The sequence below is a fragment of the Triturus cristatus genome, chromosome 5_2, assembly GCF_964204655.1.
Source record: "Triturus cristatus chromosome 5_2, aTriCri1.1, whole genome shotgun sequence".
Classification (NCBI taxonomy): domain Eukaryota; kingdom Metazoa; phylum Chordata; class Amphibia; order Caudata; family Salamandridae; genus Triturus; species Triturus cristatus.
In genome coordinates this window covers 147842711-147862343 of record NC_140588.1, presented here as the reverse complement: position 1 = coordinate 147862343, position 19633 = coordinate 147842711, and the positions used below count along the sequence as shown (strand labels likewise).

At 44.2% G+C, this 19633-nt stretch overlaps 1 protein-coding gene across 1 annotated transcript in view; it reads right to left on the bottom strand.

Annotated features, from left to right (window-relative positions):
• The window catches only part of LOC146822735 (uncharacterized), a 447601-nt gene extending 428172 nt beyond the window's left edge, over positions 1-19429 (bottom strand). Inside the window, exon 1 of the mRNA XM_085606289.1 lies at positions 19282-19429. Within this exon, the coding sequence (XP_085462415.1) occupies positions 19282-19429 (148 nt within the window). The remainder of the gene's footprint in view (positions 1-19281) is intronic.
• Between the last annotated feature and the right edge of the window lie 204 nt (positions 19430-19633).

The following is a 19633-nucleotide window of genomic DNA, read 5'->3' as shown; positions in this document are numbered from 1 at the left end:
ATTAATGTTGGATCGTATCTCCACATGCAAAGCCCACTGTCAATTGTTATTGTAGCTTCTATTTTTCTAACCAATCAAATGTTCGCTTTTACTCTAATAATTGACAAATACCATCGCGGCTTCTATACTTTCGACCAACCTAATTCTTTTTCGCTCTATGTGTTTAGCCAATACTAGCGCGGCTTTTCTGTGATGTCAGCATCACTCCTTACTACTGACCCCTCCTTTACAATTTCACGTCAGTCACACGCCCGCTGTTCCAACCAATTCCAACGCGGCCCTCTGTGACGTCAGTGCAGCACCCGCAACTGACCCCACCTTTACAAGTTAACACGAATAATTTTCCTTACAATTTACATACAAAATTCATTAAATGACAACATAGAAACATTCGCTACTCTGTTTGCTCCTGCTAAAATCAGAAAGTCGATTACATTTAAAACCTTTCCGCTTTCTCTTCACACACCACAAGTAAAACTCTTCTGCTTACTCTTCACTCAAGTGCCGACGAACCTGCTACTGCTTCGGTATTACCCTTTCTAGGTGATATAAGACCAAAGTTTCACCAGCGAACTCTTTGGTATCAATCACTCTCACTTTTATACAAATTAATCCCTAATCAGCGCTGCCAGTCTTCCATAGCCTTTCAGCGCTACTTTTAACAAACAAGTAACCTCACTGCAGTGTGGTTTCCATTCACCACCCGCTGTTCAATATTCCCGGAAATTTCAAGACAACATAGAACAAAATACAAACGGGTTAGTTAATACACAATCAATACCTCAAATGTAAACTTTTCACCTAACTACTTAATAAAAACCATAGCTCTGCTACGAGAAAAACTGATCCAGTGGGTTACCAGCTAGAGATACTCACAAACCACATACTCACCTGGGCCCATTAACAAGCATACACATGAGCTAGTAAAGTACCGCTAGGGTCAATTTGTTATACTAATACCTGTAAAATGAATTTACCTTATCATTTCTTACCAAAACTTTCTGACCAAATGTACTTTCCTCTGGTCAATGGACCTTTTAGTCAACAATTGCAGGTAAAAATTGACATAGAATACATTTTTTTAGATAACCATAGACTCGGGAGAGTTTTAAATGTTTATCTAGTTAAATTCATTTGAGCCAAGAACCCAATTACAATTCGTACACCATTCTCTCCAAGGAAAGGAATCAAAATTTAAGTCAGAAAAAAATTTGTTAAACAATGTTATTACGATGACAGAACCTGAATAGGGAGAAATAGAGAGAGCAATACAGTGACATACTACACAGATTTATAGTTACCTAGGATGGTGTGGAAACCAACCCCTTGGTCAAGGAGCTGGAAAGGGTCCCCTGGGACAGATCAGGTGACAAAGGTTCAGGGCAGGATTCAGGGACAGGATAGATGACCTCTTCTAGATACGACGCCTGCGTCGCACCCCTCTCTGACACTATCTTCCTCCTCAATTCTTCCGTGATCTTCTTCTATTATGTGCCTCCTCGATTCTTCCACGATCTTCTACTAATTAATTGGCTCAAATTCTAAGTCTGGAAATCGATTCTTCTTCAGCATTTATCCAATTCTCGGACAGCATCCCGGTCTCTCAGCATCTCGGCAGTACGAGCATACCTAACTAACTAAACTACCTCAATTATACCCTTCTAATGGCATGTACCACCCCTAAATGTTTCAAATTTATGAAACTCCTAATTCTGATTGGACAGGAAAGGGGGGATGATCATCACACCATGGTAAGTTTTTATAATTTTCTTTAGTCTATTGGCCAGCGTTCCCGCCTCTTAAAACTATTTTCCCAAGCTTTATTTCCCACCCGAATTTCACATGTTTACCAATAAAAAGTATATATTTAATAATTTTCTCATTCATCATTCAGGATGTCAACTGCTTTCCCAGGACATGTTGCAATCGTGGCCTTGGCTGAAGTTCAAGAACATCATCATGGTTCCTGGTTACGAGTGCTCGTGCGTAGAGTATCACATGGTATATAGACTTTAGTATTGCTAAGAGGCCCAAATACGAACTAAATAGAAGGAGCCAAAGAAACATGTTAGAAATCAGAATACAATGATTTCACTCTATACCACCTATCTCTACTCTAATCCCATTTACATATAAAAAATCTTTCGCATTAGCATTTAAATAAAGTTGCAGGGTTTAGTTTCAGCAAAAGCATGCACATTAACATGTGAGTTTCAAGCGGACATCTTAAATGTGATTGCGCAGCTGCAAAGATTTCCCTCCAAGCAAGAACTCATCATTACTACGTAGATGTAGTTGACGCATGCGCAGTACAGAATTCTGTGTTAGCAGCAATTTTAAGTCACAGTCGGTTTACTTGTTAGTACGACACATATGCAAGCTTCACCTAAGCTTAAATGTATGAACTGTAATGTATGTTAGTATTTACAAACATAATTATTACGGTATTACAAGTTATTTGAGAAGATTGCATCCAAGCAAGTCTCTTTTATATGAGTCCTTGCTCCATCAATCTCCACCTCCCGTCTAACTGTTAAATCCATATGCTTCTCATTCTAGATTCCTTCTCCTTCCACATTCCAATACCAATTTCTCCTTCTAGGCAGTGACATGTCAACTAACAATGCATCGCAACACACACATGTGCTCATAAGATAATGTTTCAAAGAGAGGTTTTTCACCTGGGCCGTGCCACTCAAGATAGACCAAACAAGTTGGAGGGATCCATCCTTCACTCCATTAAGATACCTTCTCCCTTTAGAAGCTTTAATTTCTCCAGGATGATCTTGATGACAATAACTATAGGCAAATCCATCTCTAACGCTTTCCTATTATGTTATTACTTTCTACAGTGACTACCGTTGTCCCCCAACCAAGATCCCTTGAGCAGAAAGGCCCATGAAGGACCATATGAGGATAAGGTTACCAGAGGCATAATCTATGCATAATAAGTCTTCACCATGTGATGCTTATACATACCATGACTTGGATTGCTATGATGTATTTCATTAGTGTGCAATGTTACATCACGATCACAATCACGTGTGCTACATCGTAATGTTAATAGTTTATTATGATGAATCGTGTCATGTTCCATTTAATAGTGCCTTTACTACTGAGACGAGATTGCAAGATGACAATATCATCTTTGAAGGTCAAGTATTGATCAATATTCTAGCACCTTTCTACAGAGTAACATTTTACATTCCATGGTCCTGAAGAAAGCCCTTCCACACACAATTTGTGTTGGGCTGAAAAAAGGGATACGAATAAAGATAGTAAGTGTACCTGAAAACTGATTTTAATATCCTTCTTCATCTCTGTACATATTAACAAGATGGTTTCCTCTACCCTCTTTAGACCCTTCCGTACTGACCACTCACCATATCACCCCAATTGAATACTCTAAGAGCTCCCCTGCCATGTAAAGTTGCAGCACATACTTTCATCTTATAATGGGTATCCCTCCATTTCACATAACTCACAATTCCCTTTCTCAACAGGGTTCTATCAGTTTGTAGCCAGTGGCGGCAGCTTCAGCATGAGTTGAAGAGGCTGCATTAGAGTCCAGGTGTTCACAGCTTAGCCAATCTTGTGGCATGGGTTCATCATTGGGCCCAATAAAAAAAACACCACCCAAACAAGTTGGTGCCCATCACTGGTCATATTTGGGAGCACTTGTCCTGCTGCAGGTATCTTTGTTGATGCAGGATTTCCTCCGGCGCTCTGCTTCTACTTTTAGCTGTCTGCTGATTTTGGGCCGGTTCTCCTGGTGCCTTTTTACTTCTTGGCATTCAGCTACACAATAGAACTTAGATAGATTTGAGTTCTCTGGCACTCACTGATTTTGGGGGCACAAAATTTCATATGCAGACAAACTCTGGAACTCGCATGCATCACACTGGCAGAGCAGTGCATGACTTTCTCGGGTACTGCAGTAAATGCCTTCAGCTCGTTCCCCCAATGATTCTTCAAGGCCCCTCTCATTCACAGCTGTCTCTCTTGTGGAAGGCCACCTCCAATACCTTTCCTGAGCACTCCACCACCTCTCGAAGTGGTGTCCAGGCAGCCCTTTCTTTTATTTTTTGACAAAGTTACAAGGTTACTGGACCCAAACCTGGCATGATGGTTGGACGTAGTTACTTCAACTCTGGAGCACAGTGTGTTTCCCTGTCATCTCTGGAGTGGTGACCCCACATCTTGGTGGAGAAATCCTGGCACATTGGCTGGAAGTTTCTGACCCATAGTTATACTAAAATTCTAGACAGTAGTTGTTCATACCAACAGTCAGGTCTGAGATTGGTTCTGGACAGTTCATGCCATGTTGCTTATTCTACTCAGAATGGGCAAGCTACTGTCCTTGTTTCAAAGAGGAAGGTGGGGTGGAGCTGGACATTTTCTGCCAGGACAGACCCAAACAAGGATATAGAAGAAAGGTAAATGGTCCCAACTAAATACTTGTTCACATGTTGGGGATGAAGGCCTTACAGAGAGCAATATACCAGGAAAGAGCAATAGAAACTCTCAAAGCTTCAAAGGAGCCCTCTTTCTCCACTCCTTCACATCCAAAATCCAAATGCCTGACACACTAGAAGTAATCCTGAAATTACCTGGCCAAGCCATGCAATTTGCATCAGCTGTTTGAGCTGTCTAAAACCTTCCATTATAGAAATCATTTAGATGAAAAAAAATATTAAAGGGAATTGCAGAGTGGTTATGGCCTCATGTATCACACATCCACCACACACATCCTATTTGTACAGAATTAAAATATACACATCCGACATCTATGTCTCGCATCGATGGGCAAAAAACGTAGTTGTAGGGGACTGACATACTACCTTAGGTAAAGGTGTGGGAGTCCAGTGGGCAACTTTCATGGCATGGAGAAGTAGATAGGCCTGCCTTTATCATCTTTTTCACTGCCATCTCTGTCAATCCTCTAAAACCCAGCGAGCTAATAGTAACCATCCTAGGTAAGGTGGGTACACATAGTGTGCCACTCAAGATCATAGAGTCCTGCCCTGGGTCTCAATCTTTTGGCTCAAATGCCTCTAGGGCACAGGTATGAATGTTGTGTATGCTGAGATAGGAGTAAAAATCCAGACAGCTTACTATGATCGTCACGAGACAGGTGTTCACCCTCTCTAGAGTCTCACAGGAGCCTTTTCTCCTTCTCAACAGTACCTGCTATAACTACAGCCATAAGCTGGACTGATGCACTTAATATGATCATTATAAGAAAAGTAATGCTGTCTAGATTTTAAATTTAGGATTTGACTCACCCTAGGCTATCTTATTTATACAAGGGTTGGCATATTGTTGCAGGGATTCTGCTGATACACAGAACTATGCGAAGAACCCCAGGACCTCAGTGAATTGTGGTGTACCAGAAACTCACCTCAGAACCCAGAACCCAGTATCCGGCTAGCATAAGTGTCCCATTTGTTATCCGAGATTTAGCTCGGCGGTCCCAATGTGTAGACAACCCAGAACAAGCGACTCAGTACATACTCAGGAATGGTGGGAATCGGAAATACCTGTTCGTATATTATTCTCACATCAGTCCACAACAATAATCAACAGAGACACGTTGTAAATAAAAGGGATTTATTTTTATAGACCACGTGTCCTAAGATGCAGTACTTTGGCTAATACAAGCAGACAAATGATTAATATCAAAACCAGCAACATAGTTACAATACCATAGAATATAAAAGGGGTGATCATATTATAATGACAGTGGATACTACCACCTTCCCTTTACTAAGAAGCTAATATTATTATTATGCTAATAGAAGGTCTCTTAGGCTTGAATAGGGGACCCCATACCTCAAAGATCAGCTTAGTGAAATCACATCACAGGAGCATCAGGAGTCTTCTCGCAGGAAGGCTCGTCTTCGGTCTGAATAATAAACATGATGTCTGTGATACTAAAAGCACTAATTTTCAGGCATTTGCAGCTGCGCGTGTGTTATGGCTAAATAGTGGGCCGATCAACCTAGAGTGAAAAACATGCATTGTGTAATAACCCAGACTGTTTGTCACACCATGTACAGACCAAGGTCGCTGCGCAGAGCTTGGGATAGTAACAACAGATCGCGCTTGTGTGAAGCAAGTCTCGAGTCAGCAGTTTGTTTTAAGAAATAACATGTAAACGCAGTGCCGTGTGCAAAAGCAAAAAGATGGCTTTCTAACATCTAACGTGGTTATGCTAACTTAACAATGCCTGTACGTATTCAGAGAGAACTCACTACACGCCCCCTTGATCGAAGCACTATTTAGTAGGCAAGAAAAGAGAGAACGCAGAGTTCAGTTTCGTCAGAGCAGAACAAGGCGTAACCAATCCAAAGGTTCAGAATGAGTTAAAGTCCGAAACGAAAAAATTGAAAAGCAAAAAGGGGAAACTGTGGTGTCCGGAAAAAAAATATAATCAATAAAAAAAAACTCAAAACAACCATCAGGGAGAGAGCAAAAAGAAAAATGTAAATGCCTCGGCAGGGTGCTGTCCAGGAGCGACAGGCGCCAAGGACGATAGTGCAGTCAATCCATGAATGTATAGGCAGCATATGTGGCAACCGCTTCCAACAAAAAATCATTCGCAGGGCCAGCGAAAGTCTCAGCCATCCAATCCATCAACGAGAAGGAACACACGTGTTCGTCAAACAGCGGAGCTTCCAGCACGACCAGAGGGCATCCGGAATGTTCCTCCAAATAGCTCATAGCCAAGAAGTTGTAGGCAGCTGTAGAGATGTCCCAATTACCCAGGATCCCATGTGCCGCTCCGCAAGCCATTATCCGGACACCAGAACAGGTCAACTCGTGAGACACTAAGGGCCTCATTAGTCGATCGAAATCCGGCACCGGAGACACCAGGCTGGTCAAGCACAAATCCAAAGGCCATTCAAAGGGACAATCCAGGCAGTGAAGCACAGGCTGCACGCAGGTGAAGTAGCAATACCGGAAAGATAATCCATATGCCAGGCTTAACGTCGCCAATGGCAGAGTTCCATAAAAGTCAAGCATCCTATCCCGAAGAAGATGCAGGCGGGACAGGTGCACGTGTGGCACAGAAGGAGCAGCCATTCCGTAGTATGAAAAGGAAAAGCAGCACGCCCGCCACTAGTGCCAGAAGCAGCGGAACACCTCCAAAGATGCTCAAGAAAAGTGAATGAAAAAAGCCCGGAACCACACCAAAAATAGTTTGGAAAGAGGTCACGAGACCCGAGCCCACAAGTTTAAAAAAATGAGCCAGGCCGGTCGTGGACGAGGCATTGAAAATAGTTTGGATCAAAGAGCCGAAATGCAGGGGGAGGTCAGTATTCAGAAGCGCCTGTACCTCAGTGCGCGTATTAGCAACGTGAAGGTCGAATGTTTCACGTGATGAAGTCAAAGACACCTCTTTTTGGGACAATAGGGCTCTTATTCTGCTCAACTTGTTGAACTCTGCTTTCAAGGTTGGAATCGAAGGCCAGATGGAAGCATCCAGCCGCCCATGCGGGGGTGGAAAGAGAACATTATTGCAGCAGACCACTTTCTGCGAGACAGTTACAATATACGGGATTCCCACTAACATCCCACAGCAAGCTTCACTATTCAAAATCAAATAACTACCGTTAGCAAGCAGTGTGAAAGAAGGCGTAATCACAGGCACTGGGACACCCCGTAAGATGCATGCTAAGTTCGGTGCTTGTACATTGCATGCGCCGTGTAATTGAATGTGCCTACATACCAAGGAATGGTCAGGTGACGTGGTACATTCCTCGCCCTTCAAATAAACCTCAGTCCCGTCCCTAGTACATCTATACGTAAAGGGGAGGGACCAAACCTCATGTATGAAAGCGGTGCCCAGCGGTTCATATCTACCCAAAGCATAATGTTTCATACAAGACGTAAACTTAAAAAGTGCAAACGGGAGAGTTATCAATCCGTGGATTAACCACGTAGCTGAATTGATCTCCGCTACAGAAAAAGGCAATGGTTCTAATTTTTCAATATGTAACAATGAAAATGTAGCATCCTTCATGGACATAAATCGCTGCTTGTCAGTAAGGTTAAAGGGAAGGAATAACGATGTAGTGTTAAGATAGTCCCAAGGGACTCTCCCTGCCTTTAAAGTCTGCAATGTCCATGCAAACTGCATAACAGAACGCAACTGGTTTTGACCATGATATAACACAGACATATCATCATGCACAATATCAACAACTGATGAAACAATATTATCTAATGTATAAATCCTAGAAGAGAGAGTGCTAATGCTATTATCTATAACGGCCAAAACCTTCTCCATGTTTGCTTGGTCAATAGCTCGCAATCTGGAAGCCGCCTCAATCTGTGACAACTTCCAGACTTCGTTGTAAATAGCATACGCCCACCTCTTGGTTCTGCCGCCCACAGGACCCTTAACAAAATCATTCAAATCTATTTTGTCATGTAACTGTGATAAATGAACTTTGACAGACGCCAAAGTGGAATGTTGCAGCCAAGATTGACATAACTTGCCCACAGAGTATGTAGTTACAGTATGTGACGACTCAAACCGAGGGTCTACGCGTTCCTGAGTATACCCCGGTTTCAGTCCCAGAAAACGTCGTTGACAAATATCAGAACTGCTTTGCCAAATTAACCAACCCTCACCATTAATTTTCGAAATATTGAAAGATGTATTTGAAACTAAGGAGTGCAAAGCAGCAAGGGACAGATCTGTGTGGTTATCCCAATTGGGATAAGCGCCCAGATCCGGCACAGAAGGTGATTTTAATTGTTTAGAAGTAGCCAATCCAAAACAGGTGGTTTGGAAGATGGATGAATTCAAAAATAAAATATGATTTGGTATAAGACAGGCACGATGTAAAGCCTCTGTACCCTGTACCTGCCACGGCTTGGAACCCCAAACCGACTTTAGATCAATAGTAGCCTTCCATACATCATAACCTTTGATTGACAACTCGTCCATAAAGGACTTAGAATAAAGTAGCTTCGTGTGTGTCAGTCTAACCTTTGCGGCAGACTCAGGCAGCACCTTAAAATAAAACGCTGCCGGGTTGGAAACACTGAAATCGGTAAAATATGAATACTTGTTAATTAGTGTTTGTGAACTTCCGAATTCGGGAGTAGGACAGTGTTCCCATTGGGTAAAATTTACAAAATTTCTAAATGTATTTGCTTTATGCAGGAAATGATTGCCATAATGTTGAAAACAATACTGTTCCGCATAATTAGCCGCATTTTCGTATAAATCTTCAGCATCAAAAGCGGCATAATATTTTAAATCAGAAAACAGTGATTCAATGGCGTGTACATCCCAATCATCAGAACGTATGTTCTGCCTAACCACATCACCCATAGAAACACGAAATACATTAGGTACATTAATGACCTCTGTAGGCCCATGAATTTGGAATTTAACAGCATCCCATGCGATTCCATCCAAGACGGGCCAGGCAGTAATATTCACAAAAGTCTGGTCCCTCTTCATGATGTGGGACGAGGAGTGGGGGGCCAAAGTTCCATTGATAAGTCTAATTGTCGATCTCTCACTCAGATAGTGGCCATCCACAAGACGGAAAAAAACTATCACAAATCCAATGGACATAAATAAAAAAACACTGAAAAGCAACAGCCAAATGTATGTCCAAGGGGCAATCAAAAAATGTCTCTTAAACCAGCTGAAAAAAACTGCAATGTTCGATGGGGGGCTTGAGGGCAATGAGTTAGTGTCAAAGGAGAAACGGGACTGGCCAAGTGCCGTAGATTGTAAAACAGGCGAGGGACCACGTGTAGGATAAGCATACTCAGTTTCTTCGGGCAAACCACCTGCCGATGGCATCAACAAGGGATCAGTAACCGTTTGCATCTCGATGGCAACATCAGGCAAGGTGTTAGAAGCAAGAGTCAACATTGAATTTCTTTGCATCGTCTGGCATGAAACTGCTGGAGTCATGCTAAGAAGTATCGGCCACTCGCTGAAGTTTGACATTGTCAATAGAGATGTACCTGTTTTCTTTGCGACCAGGAAGTGGAGGTAAAATGACTGTTCTTGTACCCTGCACTCCAAGCACTGGAACTGGTGCACGATAAGAGGGGCCGAACTCCTTCTTGTTCTCCACCTTCTCACGGACCAGATCTCCAACTCGGGGTAGCCAGCCGACTACCGGAACCTGAACTTCAACTTCAGATGTGGAGGGCAAGTGTTCCTTCGATAGAGTGTCTCTGGCTTCCTGTAGAGTCTGTAAAACAGCACAGTGATCATCTACGTCAAAGGGTGCGGTCGACGCCGCCATGTCTAGACCATCAAGGTCTGGTACAAACATTCTGATTCCGAAGAGCATCATGTACGGGGTCCGCCCACCCAGAGACCTTCTAGGGAGATTATTAAGTGCACGTTGGACGTTATACAAATGGGCTAGCCAGTTTCGGCCTGTGCCTAAAACACGGGCTGTCAATGATTGCTTTAAGTCACGGTTCATTCGCTCCACCACACTATTACCCTCAGGTCGGTAGGGGGACGAAAATTTGACTAGGACCCCCAAATTTCTCATAGCCTCCTTGTAAGCCTTAGAGGCAAACGCAGGGCCCTGATCAGAATGGAAGGTACCACACGCAAAAGTTCCCACAAAGACACGCAAATCTCTGATGACAGTCCGCGAGTCAGCACTCCTTTGTGGCCATACCCACAGAAAACGTGTGCACGAATCCACTGCAACCAAGATGTACTTGTACGCAGTATCAGAAGAAAAAGGACCGCAGTGATCCAAATAAACACAACCAAATGGTTTATTGGATATGTACAACTGTGTTTGTGATGGGCGCGCAACAGTAGAAGGTTTAATCTGTTGGCAAATGTCACAATCGAGAACATAAGCGCGCGCTTGTTTATATAAACCGAACCACCAGTAACGTTGTTGTAGCAGAGATATAGTGGCTGACACTCCGGCGTGGGCTGACGCCAACCCCTCATGAGCAGCCAGAATCAGTGCGGGTCTGCAGTCCGCGTTGGGAATAATTCTGTCACCAACGTCGTTAATCCTCACTAATGGGACATTATCAGGACTTAAATGGTAAATGTAACGAGAAGGAAAACCCTTCGGGTAATCGCCTCCCTTTTCTGTAGCAGCAATAGCTGCCAAGATGTCATCATCAATCTTACTTTTTGATCTGGTAACTGCTGCCACTAAGTATGTAGCCACTGCTGTTTTTGCTGCCTCGTCAGCCAAGCTGTTGCCGACAGCATGGACACCAAGTCGTTGGTGACCAAGAGTGTGAATTACATTCACGAGTGGGAGACGTTCTTTAAAGTCCGCCACTCGAACCCAAAGCGTTTTATGCTTAATTGTGCCACCTTTTGTGTCTCGATAATCATTCTGAGACCAGAAGTGTAAATTGTCATTATAGGATTGGACACAGTAAAAAGAATCACTCACTATTAGAGTAGTGACTCGGGGATCAGCAAACTCCAGTGCAAGCACTAGAGCCCGAAGCTCCGCCAATTGCGCGGTACAATCGCCCAATGACTGCGTATGCACCGCATCAGATTGGAATTCACCATTTACGAAAGTACCTACGACAATTGCGCAAGCCGCTGAGTAGGCGTGCTTTGATCCAATTGCGGGCTGCGCAGACCCGTCAGTGTATATGACACAATGGTATTCTTCGAGCGGGCGCAAAGACAGAGGAGCCGGATGAACGAATTCATACTGCAAGAACTCTTGAGTCTGTAATGAGGCATCAAAGATGTAGGTGACGTCTGGCGACGTCAGTGTTGTGGCCCATTGTATCCACCGGGGATGCAAAGCTTTAGAATTTGGTACACTTGCCTTTGTCACCGCTTCTAAGGCGGGATAGGGTGTTACAACCAGAATCTGTTTCCCATGTGACAGTGCGCGTTCTTTAAGGATCGCCATCTGTACAGCAGTCAGAACTTTTTCGACCGCGGAAAAACGTAATTCAGCAGAGGTGTACAAGTGGGATTTGTACGCGATGGGGACTGTATCGCCCTCATTAAACGTCAAATACGTGAAACCCACGGCGCCTGGCACTATTCTTATTACCAGGTTGGTGCGGTTATCACGTGTCAGCAAATATTGTGAAGCAAGAAGGTCAGCCTGTAAAGACTGTAAAATTTTAGAATGTTCCAGCTGCCAGCTAGACTTCGAAAATGTGGGTTGTACCAAGGCGTAAAGCGGCTTGATACGCTGGGCATAATCAGGAATGTAGGTACGGCCGAAATTCAGAAAGCCCAGCAGAGATTGTAATTTCTTTAGTGTCGTTGGCGCACTCAAGCATGCGCACTTCTCCAGAAAGTGGGGAGCTAACCCCTTTCCTTCATTATTGAGCTCGTAGCCCAAAAACAACACTGTATATTCCGCGATGTGAGACTTCGCAAAATTGAATTTGTAGCCATAGTCAGCAAAACTCACTACAATATTGTCGACTCGAGACAGATGCGGCAACAGCTCGTCATCCGTGAGGTAGATATCGTCAACATAGGAGTATGCCTCGGGGTCTATTCTTTCTAAGAGAGAAACCACGCGAGCGGAAAAGACGCCAGGGCTATTTTTGTAGCCCATGGCTAATCTCGTAAACTGTTTTTGTTTACCGCCCGAAGTAAACGCTGTCCACTGGCTACTCAGTGTGGACAGGTTATGGCTAAAAAAGCCATTGGAAATGTCAAGTGTCGTTTTAAACCGTTTACGCACGAGACTGTCGACTAGAGCCGAGCTATGTGTATTTTGTACCGCGCAGGTCCGGCAATGAGAGTTTAGGTGCCGGTAATCCAAAACTAAACGGTACGAGCCGTCAGGCTTCGTTACAGTGAATAAAGGGTTATTCATAGGGGACACACATGTTTCAATTACACCCTGATATTCCAATTGTTCAAGGATCGCCGCGACGTGAGGTCTAGCTTCACGACGCATGGGATATTGGGGCTGTGGCTGGGGCATAGACCGCAATGGAATCTCATGGCAGGGGGACAACCGGTCCCAACCCACCTGAGTACGATACACCGCTGGCGCAAGTGCCAGCGCCCACTCACCAGCGTACATTTCAGCTTGGTCCTTAGGCACCGTGTGCGCAAAGGACGGGAGGATTTTCTCCTCCCCTCTAGGAGCTTCCAAAATGAAGGCCGGGGGCCAATCTGCCTCCGCTAGGAGGATATCATAGGTGGTGGTCAGATTATCCCAAAAAATCCCTTTTATAGTACGTTGTATGTCACCCTCTATTAATAAGACTATTTCAAAAAGTCTATCAGGGGGAGCCACTCTGGTGTCAGCTGTTTCAACAGTAACCAACACATCAGTTGCTGTCGCCGCCAGAAATGGACGCAGTGCTTGACGGACTATGGTAATTTCTGCCGCGCTGTCCAGTAGCGTCAGCGCCCATGTCCGGTTCTGAAGCTGTGTCCGCACTATCTGAGGCATATTTTGCCGTCAGAGCCGCCACTTTCTTCTTCTGAAACGGGGGTCTTTGTCGAGCAAACTCGTCCTGCTTGCCTTTACCCTCAGTCTGTCGGGGTTGGTCACGCTGTTGTGGAGCACCCCGACCTTTGCCACCGCCTCCTCCACCAGACAGTGTAGCCGATGCGTCCTGTGAAGAACGAGGAGAGCGCGGTTCAGAAACCTGAAATCTATCAGGAGACTTAATAGTAGCACGATCTCGCAGATCATAAGTGCGTTCAATACTTGACTGAACGGGAGAGGCAGGCCGAGAGCCCTGTTTCTGCTGCTGCTTCCCCTGTTGTTTAGTCCGCCAAGGTTGTTTTTGAAAAATTGGCCGACCATCCTTACCAAAAGTTTCTGCCTTACCCTGCTGCTTAGAATCGGGATTTTTGATCACAGGCTTAACTCCTAAAGAGCTACGACCCAAATCACGATATGCTTCTGCAATTATTTTAGCAAATTCCTGCGGCTTGTCCTCTTCAGCAACTTTCTTCAGTTCATTACGAACCTGAAAGTGCAACGCATCACCCTTAAGGTTTCCCATTATCATGGTAGCCACCAGGCCAAAATCTCCGAGGAGCCGCATCCCCAATTCTATCGCAGACTCCGCTCCATGGTCCTCTTGAACCTGTTTAATGATGGAGGGCAGCTGTAACATAGACGGAGTGCCGAAGCACTGCGCGTACGTCGCAGCAAAAATCTTACCCCAGGATACACAGTCATCTATATGGGGAACTAAGTCTTTAGGCAAACTAATGGTGAGGATCCTGTGTTTTTCCACAGGAGTTGTATGCGGATAAACCGCCTCTATTTGGTCAAATTTTTCAGCAAGCCAAAAAGGATAATCATCCCTTGTGAGGGGGCGCTTGCCCACAACAGAATTGACCATAACAGGACTAATGACCACCGCGTGACGATCACTAGGTTGTCCCGCACTAACAGGCGCCCCCGCCTGTACAGTGCGCGACACATACTGCACTAACGCCCTATATACCGTTATAAGGGCAGTGTGTAGTACACGCAATTCATCCACCGTCACCGTGAGGTAACGGGGATGAGGCGTAAATCCGGCTAGTACCGGCCAAGTGGCCCCCGCAATTGATAAAGGGCCCATTCTTGGCGGTATAACCACATGGGGGAGGGCGCCATTAAACCAAATCTGATGTTGCCAAGCAGATATTGGTATCTCCTGTGTCCTATAAGGTGCATAGGCGGCAGGCACGGCAGTGGCAGTGTAAGAATGAAATGTATTATCATTACCACTGACTGCCGGAATCGTCACCCAAGAGTAGAACAACTCAAAGGGGTGAGCCGCATCGGCTCCCACCACAAAGATGACGTCCATGCCCGCGTCCGGCACCCCATACTGCGTCAAGTGACGTTTCAGGGCCGCACGGCTATGCGCCGCAATATTAATTGCCATAAGGACAAGCTATACTTCAAGTATTCAGTAGCACAAGGGTTCAATAACCTTTTTAATGATCAAGCTTGAAGGAACCTATATCAATAGAACTAGGTAGGTTTAAATCCGTCAGACTTGTTATCCGGAAACAAGAATGATGGTGCTGTGGACTAAATGTAAGCACTACTAAGGCGTTTCAACTCATAGACCAAACGTTAGGTGCGCCATGTTGCAGGGATTCTGCTGATACACAGAACTATGCGAAGAACCCCAGGACCTCAGTGAATTGTGGTGTACCAGAAACTCACCTCAGAACCCAGAACCCAGTATCCGGCTAGCATAAGTGTCCCATTCGTTATCCGAGATTTAGCTCGGCGGTCCCAATGTGTAGACAACCCAGAACAAGCGACTCAGTACATACTCAGGAATGGTGGGAATCGGAAATACCTGTTCGTATATTATTCTCACATCAGTCCACAACAATAATCAACAGAGACACGTTGTAAATAAAAGGGATTTATTTTTATAGACCACGTGTCCTAAGATGCAGTACTTTGGCTAATACAAGCAGACAAATGATTAATATCAAAACCAGCAACATAGTTACAATACCATAGAATATAAAAGGGGTGATCATATTATAATGACAGTGGATACTACCACCTTCCCTTTACTAAGAAGCTAATATTATTATTATGCTAATAGAAGGTCTCTTAGGCTTGAATAGGGGACCCCATACCTCAAAGATCAGCTTAGTGAAATCACATCACAGGAGCATCAGGAGTCTTCTCGCAGGAAGGCTCGTCTTCGGTCTGAATAATAAACATGATGTCTGTGATACTAAAAGCACTAATTTTCAGGCATTTGCAGCTGCGCGTGTGTTATGGCTAAATAGTGGGCCGATCAACCTAGAGTGAAAAACATGCATTGTGTAATAACCCAGACTGTTTGTCACACCATGTACAGACCAAGGTCGCTGCGCAGAGCTTGGGATAGTAACAACAGATCGCGCTTGTGTGAAGCAAGTCTCGAGTCAGCAGTTTGTTTTAAGAAATAACATGTAAACGCAGTGCCGTGTGCAAAAGCAAAAAGATGGCTTTCTAACATCTAACGTGGTTATGCTAACTTAACAATGCCTGTACGTATTCAGAGAGAACTCACTACAATATAAATAAGATGAAGGGCACAAGATTCCCTTCCTCAGGGAAGAGGGCTGTATGACTCATTGAAGTGAATGGATGATGTGGTGGTACAGTTTGATCTCTAACATGGTGTACCATAATAACTCTTGATACAAATGTCTCCTTCTTGATGCAAGTACAAGGATGTGCATATAATGTAACGTTTCTGACTTGACAAATGCCCCTAAAATAGAACTGCATACACAAGAATGCCTACCAAAACAAGTGTTCCAACCCCAAGTAACTGGGAAGTCCTCAACATAGTGCAGGCCTTCCTTAAGTTTTACTAGGGGAGGTAATGATTGTTATAAATACCTTTTTTGATTGAGGCTTTTTCCTAGATTTTATGTATTTTATATTTTGATTGCATTAGAATAGTACTTCTTCATTTTCTGTGCCTCCCATGCCCTTTCGTAAAACAAGTGATCTATTTAGAATGTCAGGGGAGGCTAAGACAGATTTACTAAGATTTTACGCCATATTCGCTTCACAAAATATTTTTGTCCGATTTTCTATCCAGTGCTAAACTTGTCTAGCACTGGAAATAACGTGAAAGTAAAGTGAAGCAGCTCATAGCACTGCTTCGCATTACTTAGCGCCAAGGGGGTGTACCCATGGGTGGTGCATAGTTATGCCCATGCAACCACCCAAGGTTTCTGATGCTAAACCAAATTTACTAAATAAAGTAGATTGGGTTTGGCGTCAGCAAATAGCACACCCTTCAACCAGGCACTATGAAGGAGAAATGTTTTTTTCTCGTTTGTTTTCCAACTTCGCATGTGTGCTGCAAAGTGTGAAAATGTTTAAAATTAGTCTAAGCATAGTAGTTTGTACTGGAAAGGTATCCTTACGGTACAAAACCTAGGCTTGACTAACAGAAACACCCTTGCATTATGCACAAAGGTGTCTCCAAGGCACACGGCTGCGTCGTTGCTAGGGAGAGGGGCAGGGAGTGCCATATTTCAGTAATTTGGCGCTCTCCTGCTCTCTGCTTCTCAGGCAGTGCAGCACCGCATTTGCAGGTGCTGCACTGTGCTAAGTGAAAAATTGGTAAATGTGGCCCCTAAGTGCCATAAATTGATGGTTTACCCTACACACCCAAAGTAACTGTTCCCTTGTCCCATTTAGTGATTGGGGGACCGCAGAGGTGCCACGAGTGGTGCAATCTGGGCCATCTGCTCATGAAAATAACTGACCCACTGGGCCACCAACTCATGGTGTCAGTTGCCCAGCCCTACTTATGATTAAGTGGCCGTCTATAGATTTCTTATGTGGCTCCATCCTAACCTTAAATATATCTTTATGCATCAAACCTTGAAAACATTTACACCCCACTTTCGAAAATAAGGCAAAGTTGTCTTTCATTGTTACAGGAACACAGATCTTTCTGTGGTAGAGATAAGAAAATCAAGGCCTATATGTACGAAAGGATTTTGCATTTCTTAACGGTCTGAATGGCTTTTTTGGGCCGTTCTTTAAAGAGAATTGCACTCTCAGTGTATACAGTGGCCAACACGGTGTTTATAATATGATCTAATGATTTTACTTCTCATGCTCTTACAGTGACAGTACATAAGCGTTACGGCCCTGGATTCTCTCACGTATGTGACTCTGAGGACAAGAAGTGAGAAGCAATACAACCAGGCACACAGGACAACGTGCTCCATCATTGAGCTGACCTTTGGAATCCTGAACTCCTGCTTCCGCTACCTACACAAAACTGCTGGGGCACTGTTGTACAGACCAGATACATGCAAAAAACTCATCGCCATTTGTGCCATACTGAACAATATTGCAATGGGGAAGGGTCTGTGTGACATTCCCATAGAGCCAGGTACCAACTCTTATGATGAGTTACCACCCCTAGAGGTGGAGCAGTAGGGCACACATGCAGTAGAGGGATGTGCAATATGAGATCACCAACAACTATGTCTGAGGAAAGAGAAATGAGCTTTTGAAATAATGATACATCACACATGATGCTAATGCTTGTTGCATAACCATAAACCCACTTTTTATTCAGGTAGCAACTATATTGTAACATGCGAGGATTGACTGTATCCTTATGAATGCAACAATGTTAGTATATGAACAACAAAAGTGAATAATGCAAAACAAAACAAAGGTGTCTCATTCCTCTGAGTGAGTATAGTCTCTCACTTCTTTCTGCCTCTGGGGTAGGTTGCTTTGTCAGGAACATTGGGCTGTGGGACTGCTGACATGTAAGTCCCACAAGTGTGTATGTGTGAATGCCTGGTTCCACATGCATCCTGAACAGATGTGGCACTAATGCTAGAGCCCTCTTTGCTCTTGGGTGGGGCAGTATGTTGGGGACACAGAGGTTGTGGGTCTGGATATTCTCTTGAGCTGTGGTCACTTGGATGAGCCCACGTGCAAAGTCCTGACAGCAGTGCCCCATGTCAGTCTGAATGTTCACAGTCCACCTTGCTATTGCATTGTGTCTAATGCTAGGTGGTTGAGAGACCGGGTGACGGAATTAAACCTTGCAGGTACTGCCTGTGCCTCTGCTACACACACAGTGCCCCCTCTTCATTGGTGGTAGCTAACAGTTCAGCCCTCTGTCGAAGTTCTACAATAATTTAGACATACATTGCAGTTGCCTACTAACTGTCTATATCTGTTTTGTCTGAAGGCACTGTACAGAGATGATGGGCCTCTTATAATCACCATACACAGGTGAACTATCCGACATGTTGACCAACACATTCTAATTATGGACTGCTGATCTTTGCCCGCTGCACCGTCTGTGTGTCCTGGCATCCGATTTTATGGGGACCTTGCTCTGTGATTGACCCTCAGCACTATTCACAAATTATGGAAGCAGTGAGATGGTTGCTCGATTGCCAGTAGGAGTTGGTGTGATGGGGGAGGGTTTGCTGGTGTTGTATCCTGCATCTGTGTCAAAATGCCCTTTAGCTGCAATGGGTCCTGGTACATCTAGGTTGTGATCTGTATACATGTATGTAAATAGTTATTGAAAACTAAAGTTGCTATAGTTTGGTCACAATAACACTACAAGTCTGTTTCATGTGTTTGTGACTTGCTAATGTCGTAGGGATCTGTTTGTTGTAGTAATCAGCACACAGTTCAGAAAGCAGGTGATGTGCAGTACAACTCCCATAATGGATTTCCAGGGTGTGGCAAATATATAAATGGAGCTAATCATGCTGTGTGTATCATATATGGATTCACTAACATTCTGTTTTGGTAGGTAAGTAAAGGGAAAATGACTTACCCTGAATGGTGCTTGCTGAATTGGTGGTGTCGATGTCACCTACTCCCACCACACTCTCTGGTTCCAGGGTCTCCTCTATCAGGTTCTCCATGGGAGTTAGAGGGGGGTGTTTTGGAGGTCCTCCGCCAGTTCCAAGTCCCTCTGCCATCCTGCTCTACAAGCTTTTGTGGATCTCACGGATGATCCTCTGGGTGACTCTTAGGGAGTTCTCCTTCTCCAAGACGCAGGTCCAGATCTTGGTCTTTTGGCTTTCTGGCACAGAGAAGGATGCCTTTCCAAACTATTGGTCCATATGTGCCACACATTCCTCTGTCAGGAGCTCCAGCTCCTTCTCAGTGAACTTAATTTTGCA